Here is a 12,276-nt window from a genome sequence, read left to right on the forward strand (position 1 = left end):
CTGTGACTCCACACTGTGACTGCATGCATAGAAGCTTTTGTCTGTGACCATTTTATTCTGTTTTTAATGCGCTGTTTGTATCTGTCCGTACATTCATTTGTATCTGTGACGTAAAGTGTTGTTGAAAACCAGCGAGTTGAATTCAAACGAGTTACCTTAGATGTGGTGACTCTCAGCGGTAACTGTTGGCATGCCCTGTGACGCCCTCACTTTCTTTGCTTGCCCTCCTATCTGGCGGCCTTGCCTCTCTGTACGTGTCTGTCTCACTGTCTCTCTTTCTTTCTCTCACGGTCAATCTGTAACTGTTTGGTCTGACAGATCTCCAGGTAAAATGTGCAGGTAAATCTCTCCCTCTTGCCTGCCTGTGGACTGCTTCCATCCCTTCCCCCCCTGCTTTTTGTCTTTTTACTGTGCCTCGTGCTCGAGATGCCACGGAGGGGGGTCTAACACTTTTTCTGATCTGTTCTTTTTTTCTTTGTTTCTGTTTCTGCCTCCTCTTGTACGAATCCTTCTCTGGTCTGCATTTGTTAGGTCAGAGACAGCAACAAGGAAGCCACAGGGTTTTTGTCTTTCCTACGAAAGTGCACCAAGTACGAGGACGCCCAGCATGTGCTATGTAACCTCAACATAACCATGCCACCTTGTGTCAAGGTGAGGACTTTCATTATGATTTACATTTAGTCACTGGGTGTACGGCAAGTAAAACCCACAAAGAGTTGGCAGCAAACATTTGAACTCTCAATGCTGGAACCTTTTCAGCCTTCTGTGTGAAGAAAAGCAAAATCTGACTTCATCAAACAGCAAACTTTGAAGCAGCAAACTTTGAAGCTCAGTTCATTCTTTTTACTCACCATGAAAATGATGCTTCAGTTTTCCAACAGATTTATTTTGGAGTAGTTTTTTGGAGTGGCACATTGACAGTAAATGAGAACTGGACTGTGTGGCCCCTCCCCTGTCATGTTCCAAAGAGGAAGTATTGGCTCCAAAAAAAGCAAAAATCCTTTTATTAAAAAATAAGCAGATATTACTTAGTCATTACATTTGTCAGAATTAGTTCTGTGGTTGATTTGTTTAATAAACAAAAAACTATAGAAGAGGCTTTGGTTTAATTTATGTTCGTCTAGCAATCAAAACTAAAAAGACTAAAGAAGACAAAGAAAACATGGTCTGCACATAGACATAAAACATAGGAACTGGAAAATAGACATTAAAAAAGTAAAAGAATTTATCATTCATCTGATATTGAAGACCCACCTCAAAGAAATGGTTGCGTAGTGTTTTAATGTTCTTGTGGCATTTTTCTGATGATAGAGGGCTCAAAATTGCATTTCTGGTATTTCTTTATTTAAACTGTTGTGAATCGGGAGCAAACAAAAAAAAAAGTTTGGAAAAATTACATTTGCTCAGTGGTCACAAACTCCATGCTCCACTCCATTGGATGCATCCACTTGCAGACAAATAGATGCATGTTTGTCTTTGTTTTCCTAATCTAATCTGTTTTAAAACTGTACGGCTGGACAGCTCCAATATTGCTCGCCATTTTAAATCTTCTAAATATAAAGTTGTTCAAAGCGTGTGTGGTAGGGGTGTGCATAGGTAAGAGTCTGCCAATACGTATGGTGATATACATGTTCCGATATGATACATGTGCCAATATATCCCAAGACAGTACCGAACAATATTTCACTATTTTTTTAAATATGACTTCAAAATTATCTTAATGTTAATATATTTTTTACAATAGTAAAATTGTAAAATACATGTTATTTAATGATCAGAATAAGATTTATAACTGTATCTTATAAACAAGTTGCTTTTACTCATGCAAATTCATGATGCTTTTCTTTTGGAAATATTTAAGTGGAAAACAAAAGTAAGACTAAACTACGTGTTTGCTCTTTTCAATAACTAATTAAATATCGTCTTGGTAAAATTTGAAATCAATACAAGTATCGCCAAATAAAGCATTGCGATATTTCAGTGAATCAATATTTTCTTACTCCCTTAGTGTATGGTAAATATTTATGAGGGTCCATATTTGAGACAATAATTAAACTAACATTTTCATCTTTTTTTAGGTTGCTGGAAGTGAAGAGCGCAGGAGAACTTTAACCCCTCTCGCCCTAAGAGAGCGTTACAGTGCACTGAACGATCCTGCTGCAGGTGAGTCCCACCTGCTCGACCTGCAGCTCTCTCCATATGTCTAGATATCGTGAAGTGGAGGAGAGCACAGAATGTTGCACTGCCCCTTTATGCAAACCCTGCTTCCTACTCTGCCCTGTGTATTTACCCCCCTTTTATCTCACGTGCAAGCATGGCACAAAGACTGAGCCTTGGATGCAGTGCGCTGCTCTACAGTATGGCCCAACGTTATCCACAGTGCTCACAAAAAAAAAAAAAAATCAAAATGAATGCGCAGCCAAAAGAAGGCCAGCCGTGTCGAAAGTGACTAAAATGGCTCCATGGCATCAGGCGGGTTATTTTTGTCTGCCTAGAGTGTCCTGGTAGCTATGACAGTTGGTGAATGACTGGTTTTTGCATGGCGCTGGTGTCTCCACTGCGATTTCCAAAGGCATGGCAGCAGAAACTCTTAGCATTAGCACTGTAGCTTAGCACTGAGAATGGGCAGGAGCTCGCAGTGGAGCTAGACAGAGGAGCCTTTATATTTGCCTGTTTTCTATGACTGAAGGGAAGGGAAAAGGTCTTTTCTGTCTACTAAGGACTCAGCGCTGCTACCCTGCACCTCAGTTAACCTGTAATGTTTACTGAATGCTACTATGGTTAATGGGTCTAGCACCTGAATGAACTCAAGAGTATGACCTCCCTTGTTCACATGGTGTCCTAACCCTGAGGATTAGCTGAATAAAGTTGTGGGTATTGCTTTATCCTCCACAACAGAGAGAGAAAGGTAAGAATTGCTATCAACAATTTTAATAGCAATTTAAATCCATTTCAAAATTGTTGACTACATCTAATTTATTGAATCAAATGTCAAACAATGTTGTTTGTGGACTGTTAAAGAAAAATTTGCCATGGATTTTAATGTACTTTGTTAATTCCAGCATCGTGAATTCAGGAAATACTGTATGTGTTGTCAGTGTATACATTTTATTTTATTTTTTATTTTTAGTAACAGTCAACGCCATGGAGAGGACAGAGATCAAAATCAACATTATATCTGAGCAGTTGGGTTTGAGTTGGGCAGGTAAACAATCCAAAAACAACACCAGAAATCATGTTTGTCATTAAAGTTGTTTTACATACAATAGAATATCATATTTTTTTTCTTTTTGTCCTTTTCTTGCTGTCAGAGTTGGCCAGAGAGCTTCAGTTTGGTGTTGATGACATAAACAGGATCCGTGTAGAGAATCCAAACTCCCTTCTGGACCAAAGCTCCACTCTGCTCAACCTGTGGGCCAGCCGAGAGGGCAAAAAGGCCAAAAGTAAGTCCAACCCTCTCAACCGTTTATATGATTATGAAGACCATCATAAGGTCAATGTCCACCCATCAACTACCGTACTTTCCACACTATAGGGTGCACCAGCTTATTATGTGTACCATCAATGAATGGTCTATTTTTAACTTACATCATACATAAGGTATACCAAACTGTAAGACACATTAAGCAAGACAAAGTCAGAGACAAGTCTGTCAGTCAGACTTTATTACTCCAAAACGTGTTTGTTACATGTGAGCTGTGTTAGGAGCATTAGCATATTCACAATATGTGTAACTCCAAACCTTGTTTGCAACATGTAAAAAAACAGGCTCATACCCCTAAAAGAAACGTTACGATGACTACGCTAACTCCCAACCTCCAACAACACTACACGTTAGTCACGCTAGAAGCGTTAGTGTATTCACAATACCTGTAACTCCAAACCTTGTTTGCAACATGTTGGACACTTCTGTGACTTCAGATTCTGGACCAGCGGAAATTTGATGGTGGTCATCCTGTCAACAGACAGATACCACTGCAACAAACTTTGTTATGATTTTGCTAACTTCCAACCTTGTCGGTAACACACAAAAAAAACCCCCAATGCTGCACAATAGCCATGTTAGCATATTCATAGTCTCTGTAACTCCCAACCTTGTTTCCAACTGCTGTTTATTCCTTCAGCATCCGGAATCAACCAGAATTAAAGTCAGTAAGGGCACTCCAGCTTATAGGGCGCACTATTGCTGTTGTTTTGGGGTTTTTTTTCTTTAAAGGCCTTTAGGTGTGTGTCTGTTGCACTCAATGTGATCCAGTGTCCTGATTGAGAAGCACAGTCAGCTAAACTCTCATACATCACTGACTCCAAGGAGCAGACAAGGAGCAGCTGTATTTAGCTAGATTTAATGCAAAAAAGTGTGACACTGAAAGGATATAAAAGGTATTCAGTAAATTAACCACATTCACATAAAAACCTAATGACTGAAAAGTACAGTAATGTTAGCTAAAATATCGCTTAGCATTAGCATTTGACACATCTCCACTTAGCATCATAAAATGTCCCAAACTTACAACAAAATCACAATTCACAATGTTGACAGCATTCATATTTAAGATAAAAACTTACTCATATAGCCACTCAAAGTGCTGGAAATGGGTGGATGGCTTTAGAATAAACAGCAAAAAATATCATGGTCTGTCTTACTGCAGCCGTTTACTTCCAGCCACATGGGCTGAACATCATACAACAAGCACAACTATCGCCCTCTAGTGGCCTGGATGAACATTACAAACATCTCCAAGTTACAATACAGCATGCCTTACATTACATGGTAAATTAAAAATATGTACCACTGACAAATACTGATTAACACGCCCTCTCTGCCTTTGCTGAATCCTGGTTGTTATTATTAGTGGAGAGCCTTTACACTGCTCTGAAGAACATTGACCGCGCAGACATTGTAGCTTCGCTGGAGGGTCAGCCCCCACCGGCAGGACCCGAGTCTTTGGAGGAAGGGGCATGCCGCCTCAGCGACCGTGACTCCACCTTACTCTCCCCCAGTGTCATTAATGGTAAGACAAGCAAACACACAGAACACTAACACATTAAAACTCAATTACTCCTGTGTTTTTCTCAGTAGTGAATATCTATGGTACTTATATTTACAGATTTAAATGTGTAATTTTCTTTAAAGACCCACTCTGATTATCTTGCCATCTATTATAAAAGCATTTTCAGTGGTTGTTATAATTACGCTGCTTTAGGCAAAATCAAAAAACTTGTGTTGGTTTCTATAACATGATTTCTGCAGAGTGAAAGTACTTCATTAGAAATTCACCTCTTAGTTGTGGGGGGGACTTTTGGAGACAAGCAACCCCACCCTCTCTTCCCGTCACCCATAACTGGGAGGTCTTTGTTTGCACGCTCTCCCAAAAGCTCACACCCAACATTACCGGTGCAACAAAAATGGCAAACATATCCAGCCGTACAGTTTTGAGCCAACTCACACAAGGAAAAAAACACGTACATTCATCTACAAGTGGGTGCTACTTGAAGCTGTATGAAGCTAATGAATGAAGCTGAGCATGGAGCTTGTTGCTCGCCCACTGTATTTTCTATATAGCAAATATAATTTTCTCAATCTACCTTTTTCATCTGCTTCTGTTTAACAATGATTTGAATAAAGAAATACTCAGAAAGGCAATATTGAGCTAAATTTTCTTAATGTATGTTTCCATCATCACAAAAAGGCCTCAAGAACATGTTAAAAACACCAAAAACAAAATTTTCCTCCGAGTGGGTCTTTAAAGGGAAAAATATTTTAGAACTTTTGTGAAATAATCACTACGTAACTTTCAAACTTTTAAATGTTGATTGGCTACACTGAGAATAAGAAGTGCTCTACTTTATTTCCCACTTTAAAAACATTGGATCACATTTTTTAAAAAGTGGACTGCTGTTCCGATGAATTCTCCACATGTAAAAACCTCCCCTACGATTTTTGAATGTGGGTAACGGCCATTTCACCTTGTTTCTGTTGCCCCGCAAGAGATCACGGACACAAGGCCATCGCGCCTCGTGCACAAGCCACGAGTTATTAGAGCCCCGTTTTTCAGAAGGGGTAAGTTCAGTGGAACTGGGGCTGCATGGTGGTTTGTTGACATGAGCATACTGAGGATGATGAGTCTCAAATGATGTCTCTGAGGTGTGTGGACCGGTGTTCCACCATGAACCCAGCCTTCATCCGCATGCACTAACACCGCCTCTGTGCTTTCCTTACTGGGGCACAAGTTGTTTTATTTTAGTCACACTTTTTTCACTCGTGGAACTGAACATGCAGTTTTTAAATCACAGGATTGTTTTTTTTTTTTAAGGTAACGGTTAATGTGACCATCAATATTTTTAATTTTCCTTGGATAGTTACAGTCAGGTAACATGTGAGCATATGTGTGGTGGTGTATGTGTGCACACACACACACAGGTGTGTGTGCGCATACCTGCGTGTGTCTGGGAGGGATACAGGTGTCAAAGGGTAGACAGATGACGGTGTGTTCTGGGCCTTCATACCTTGTGCTCTCCTTCCTTCTCTCTAACTTTCTTTCTGTGTCGTTCTTCTCGAGAACAAGAGAAAATTTCACATCTCTGGTTGGACTGACAGCAGGCGTTGTGGGGTACCCACAACGCTCTGGCCGTCTCGAAATTTTCTCTTAATTCTCTGGTTTCTCTTCAGCTTTCTGTCTTTTTCTCCAAACTTGTGCCACATCATATCTGCTGCCCAGCCTCCCTGCTCCTCCTCCTCCTCCCTCTCCCCCTCCTGCTCTTCTTCCTCCTCACAGCTCTTCCTGTCCGACCTCTGACCTCATAAGACCTCATGTTGACCTCTGGGCCTCCTCTTCTCTTGTCATCTTGTTCCCCCGCGCTCCTCCCTCATTCAGTCGAGTGGGAACCCTCTCCTCCTCTTTAAATCCAGCTCCGTTTGTGTACTACAGTTTGTGCACGCGCATGCTGCATGCTTTGCTGTTACCGGACCTGTTTGGTTGTGTGCTCAAATGTGGACGTTTTGCCTGAGTCTCAGACAATTCTGAAAAATGTTTAGTAAATATCATAAAAAAATATTTTTTTCTATCTCTGATGTACAAAAATAAGTATCATATACCCAGGACAGTATTGTGTGAATGCAGTTTTATTTGAGGAAATAACATATGAGGCTTGCTTGTTATTATTATTAATATGTGCATGGCATGCTTACAACATTTCAATTTCTCTTCACAGTGTAAAAATGTTCTGTGAGTGGATTTGAGTCTTATGTTTTATGCTCTATTAACAAACGTGTTTTATCTTCTGCTCCTGTCAAATAAATGTTTTAACACCACATTGTAACCCGTTCTGCTGAGTCACAGGTAAAGTTCAGCGTGGAGCTGCTGGGATGTCGATTATTAGGGTTTTAAAACCATAATCTAATAACAATCCATTTGTATTTTTTGTTTTTACAAATCTTTCTGAATTTTAAAGTCCCACTCAGGTCATCTTTTGATCTAATATAAAAGAGTGCCGTTTTTGACCATAGATAAAAAAACCTGTCATTTTCTTGAACATAGTTTCTATTCATAGTTGTGGGTGGGACTGTTGGTGCGGAGCAAACCCGCCCCCACTTCCCCTCCCCTCTATTTACACTCTCTCCCGTTAGCTTACCTTATAGCCCCAACTAAATGCTGCGTTCACAACAAATGCGATTGGCATGACAAAATTGCGTGACCCGCCCCTCTTTTGCAAATTTGCTGCTCACCGCTTGTCAGAAATGTGTTCCTTAAGCTTGATGCCGCTCCCACGTGTGAGAAGAGCTGCCAGCTAATGTTTTTAGCCTGATCACTACATGGAGTGGTATGTGTATATCTTACTTACAATGTATGGAAGACACGGATGACGTTGAGGAATCAGGGTTCTTTATTGTGAAGAGTTCTACAAAAACATCGGTAATCGCATTAACCCGAGAGGGGAAAAATAAAAGTTTGCATTTTGTGGTGCCGCCAGATGTCACGCCCGTCGCTGAAATCGCGCTGCAGCACCTCAATTCTCACATCTGTACCGTTGACTTAAGCCTTGAAGCTACCGCACAAATCACCTTCGATGTGAACGCAGCTTTGCATTACTAGTGCAACAAAAATTGTGATTATGTCCTCCATCTTCAGATAGACACCACAAGAAGATGTTAAAAACGCCAAAATATGACTTTTATTGAAGTGAATCTTCAAGTGAACTTGTAAATCACTGTAAAGACCCCCAGCCAATGTCTGAACTCTACCTTCCAGCAGTGATATTGCTGTAAAGTGTGTTTGTGTTTATATTTTGTGTGTTGCTGTTGAGACGATAGTGTGTGTGTATATGCGGTGTTAAACAGTGTGAGTGTATTTTTCTCTCTGATTTTGTGGAGTTACTGTGTGGTTCACCATGTGATGTGACTTTTACACGTGTGTGTGCGTGTGTGTGCTTTTCTGTTCAAAAACGTAGGAGTTAAAATTATTTTGTTAAAAAAGGGGAAGAACTTACCCAGACTCAACAAACCCATTCAGACTGTCACCCTGGCTCCTTCCATCCTGTTCGCCTCATTCCAAACACACCCCACCATTCATTCCCTGTATCATCCCAGAAACACACACACCACACACGTGCTTTACCACACGAGATCCATTGGTTCAAAAATTCTCAAACTTAACCTGGAATTGCAAAGTAAAGAAGTATTTCATCCACATAGAGATTTAAGTCACCAAGAAAAAAGTTCAGTGGATGTATTGTACTAGGAGTGTAACGATTCATTTTAACAAACTTTCAATTCACACCATAATTTGTGGTTGTTGATTGAATTCATTGCCAATGTTGGTTCGTTTTGGAAAAATCCGACACTGACTTTTAATTGATCCAGGATATCTTTAGCCAAAACTTCAACTAGTGTGACTCAGAGACAAACACCTGGTACTGAACAGTGCAGGTGAAGTTTTCCAGATCCCTTGTATTAATTGCAAGATAATCAAGTGTAAGTTATACATTTGTACAAACAAATAAGTAAACAAGAATTAATAGCAAATCCATTCACATTTTACTTTCACAAAGTTCAGCCCACTGTTGTTTTTCCACATAAAAAATATTCAAACAAAGCATTATTCGATTATTGCACACTGTATGCTCACACATCTTTGCAAAAGTCCTTGTTTCCACATCTTGGACTGTAATGATGGCTTGATTATTTTATGCGTGTTGTCCAATGTGATGACACTTGGTCGTTTTTACATTATAGCAAAATAAACCTACCATACATTAATCCAAATGGTATCTTTAATCAGTTTATTTCATTTTGAAAGTACTTATAATATCATTGATTGATTCAATTGACATGTTGCCTCAACAGATTGATCTGGTTGGATTGTGGAAATATAAATTGAATAATTAATTAATTGTTACACCGCTTTATTATACTCTGTAATTACACATATTATTACTGATGTAGAATGCTTGGGTTGTTATACTAAGTTTCTATGTCATATGGGCATGTTAGCTGTTTAGAAGATCTGATCAGCCAACTTGTGCCTCATGTCACAGTGTTTGTTTCTTAATTAGTCAGTGACTCCTGAAAGCAAAAATGTGAAACAATTGTACCGTATTTGCACACTATAGTAAGGAAAGTTATAGGGTTCTTTTATATTCCAGGTAAAAACAACAACAAAAAAGGCTTGTAGACAAGCCAGGAGAGACAAGACAGAAGGACAGAACTGCTCCGTCACACTGAATGGTCTATTTTTGAATGTATGTTTTATATAAGTTGCACCCAACATTAGGTCAGAGATTACTCCATCAATCAGACTGTGTTCACTCCCTACAACTTGTTGTAACACATTAGCCCTGTTAGAAGTGTCAGCCACTTTGGAAGCATTAGCCACATTAGCGTAATCACAATACCTGTAATGTCCAGCCTCTTTTGCAACACGCGAAAAACAGACTGATACCACTAAAAGAAACATTACTGTGACTTTGCTACTCCCAACTTTGTTGGTAACATGATTAAGAAACACAGTCCGATACCGCTACAGGCATGCTAGCTCCATTACTGTATACACAATAACACCCAACCTTGTTTGGAACATCACAACCTGAATTATTCCATTTATAAGGCCCTAAGGATTATAAGAAGCACCGTGTCTTTTTCTACCAAGGCTTTTAGGCGCACCTAACGCTACATTCACACCAGGCATGTGTTGTGCGTTCTAGAACACGCTAGGCTATACATGGTTTCATGAACGCAGGTTCAGATCGTGGTGTTCACACCGGACAAGCACTGAGCATCAGGAAGATGCTTTTTAAAAAATGTTTGACTGTTTACCACCTACAGTTGGAAGAAGTTTGGTCTTGATCCAGGCTTTTCCTTTTCCAGCTCTATTCTGACATATGAAAGACTTGGTGTCACGTAACTCCACCCGGGCAGATTCTCTTTCGAGATGACTTTGTTGGCACTTTTGTGCTTTGAAAAAGACACTACCCATTTAATACAACCAGATCCAAGTCTCTGATTGGTCAAAGTTCAACTTTTGATGTTCAAGCAATTAAAAGTTCAGTAAATGCCCGGTTTGTATGTAGAGCCCAAGAACAGACTAAAAATTTGCTTAGTGATTCTTGAATGCAGGTTTATGGGCGTTTACATAGACTTTACTTGGCCTTTCTACCAGAACCAACTAAACATCCAAGCTACAGTCAATCATCTGTTAGATAGGGCCACATGAGATCCTTTGCACTTCTTTTGTTTTAGTTTCCATTAGTTAGTGGTTTGAATGTGTGACCTGTGTTGAGAATCTCTGTTTACATATTACACTAAATTGATCTTTCTGATTACTAAGTTCTTGCAAACGTAGTTGGTTTTGGGGGGTCAATGAATTCCCCCTTTGTTGGCTGTTAACTTCTACCCTCAAACACTGATCTGGGAGCAGTTTTTGTCATTTCCTCCAACAGGAATGTATAGATTACAATATGTATCCCAGAAACAAACAAAATCATTATTCAGTGATCCTTCACCTAAGAAACAGCACTTTAATCATGTGACATAGATTTGCTTTTTTGACTTTTTACATGTATTTTTTAAAAGCATTATTCTATGTAAAATGAAAGTACACCCTCTCAATCTCAAAAAAAAAAATGGATCAATCATTAGATTTAACCCTATATAACCATTGGTATCATATTTGACATATTTAAGACCCCTGTCTCATTAGCATGATCAAAACTTTCTTTAAAAACTCATTGTACATAACTTGCTCTTGTTTTCCTGGCAGTTCATCGCCCTTCCACTTCAAAATGGCTGCCTCCATAAACTCTCAAAAACACTTTTAGGGGGGGGAAAGTTGTAATAGTTTCCAAAACTTTATATTGAGAATAATTCATCCATTGTTTTAAATGACCACTTACTATATTAAAAGAACTGAAAATGTGTAGATCCTTAATTCCTGACAATACAGTTACACCATGTTAAAAAAGGTGTGGATCAAATTTAAGACAGTGAGTGAATGAGGTGCTTTCATTCCTGAACACTCGTGTTAATATTTTTGTATTTTAAACCAAAATTGTGGTGAGCTTACCAAAAAAAAACTTACCAAATCACCCAAAATATCATAATCTATATTTACTGAAAAAAATATATTGGATAATTTGTTTTGTGGATTTCATTAAATAAGTAAAAAAAAACAACCACATACTAATTCACCCCAAAATTTGATGTTTTTGTCAAGAGCTTTAGAGGGTTAAGTATATAACATTAGATGAACAAGAAACTGTGACTTCATTATTAACAAATATCTTTTTTTGTTAGTGAAAATATAGTGTTCAGTGATTTGCTGATCTGAAGCATGCTCCATGTGAATGAGAAAATTTCCAAGTGGAAAATTGTCAAAACAGTTGTAATTTGCCTTGTGAACAAGGTCAAATTTGAGAGGAAAACAAGCCGTATCTCATATCAATTGTCTAGCCCTGCACGACCTGAATACATTTCCATCATTGAGTCAGCTGTAAAATTCTAAGTTTACACAATTTAGTCCAGATTCATTCCAAGAGAAGAAACTGAGATTTGTCATTACACGGCATAAATATATTACTAGCAGAATTGTTGAAAACCAAATATGAAGGGTTGTCCCATCTCTTGTCTAAGATCAGACCTCAACCTGGCTAAAATGTTAGGACAGGAAACCAAAATAGTTTCTTGCTATATTGAACACCTGAAAAAAAAAGTTTTTTTCCCCTAACTTTACTCCTGTATTTTTGATACTTTTTCAGATAAAAATTAATATAATTAGCCTCCCA

The 12,276-nt window shown here is 38.8% G+C and overlaps 1 protein-coding gene and 1 long non-coding RNA gene across 10 annotated transcripts in view; one reads left to right on the forward strand and one right to left on the reverse strand.

Moving 5' to 3' along the window:
* Positions 1-12,276, forward strand: part of ank1b (ankyrin 1, erythrocytic b) — an 87,316-nt gene that overhangs the window by 64,258 nt on the left and 10,782 nt on the right. For 6 of the 8 annotated variants that reach the window (XM_024298663.2, XM_024298664.2, XM_024298665.2 and 3 more), the window contains 6 exons: positions 532-651; positions 2,079-2,163; positions 3,131-3,205; positions 3,312-3,443; positions 4,854-5,012; positions 5,990-6,061. In XM_024298663.2, the coding sequence (XP_024154431.1) occupies positions 532-651; positions 2,079-2,163; positions 3,131-3,205; positions 3,312-3,443; positions 4,854-5,012; positions 5,990-6,061 (643 nt within the window). The remainder of the gene's footprint in view (positions 1-531; positions 652-2,078; positions 2,164-3,130; positions 3,206-3,311; positions 3,444-4,853; positions 5,013-5,989; positions 6,062-12,276) is intronic. The other 2 variants (XM_024298668.2, XM_024298672.2) reach the window with 1 other exon arrangement.
* LOC112162780 lies at positions 3,107-4,826 on the reverse strand. Of its 2 annotated transcripts, none has more exons than XR_002922162.2 (3): positions 4,567-4,826; positions 3,871-3,955; positions 3,107-3,409 (listed from the first exon to the last, which is right to left on the reverse strand). It is a non-coding gene; the product is annotated as an uncharacterized LOC112162780 (long non-coding RNA). The 2 variants fall into 2 exon arrangements; XR_002922163.2 differs by having other exon boundaries at positions 3,885-3,955; positions 4,567-4,825.

The sequence above is a fragment of the Oryzias melastigma genome, linkage group LG12 (assembly GCF_002922805.2).
Source record: "Oryzias melastigma strain HK-1 linkage group LG12, ASM292280v2, whole genome shotgun sequence".
NCBI lineage: Eukaryota > Metazoa > Chordata > Actinopteri > Beloniformes > Adrianichthyidae > Oryzias > Oryzias melastigma.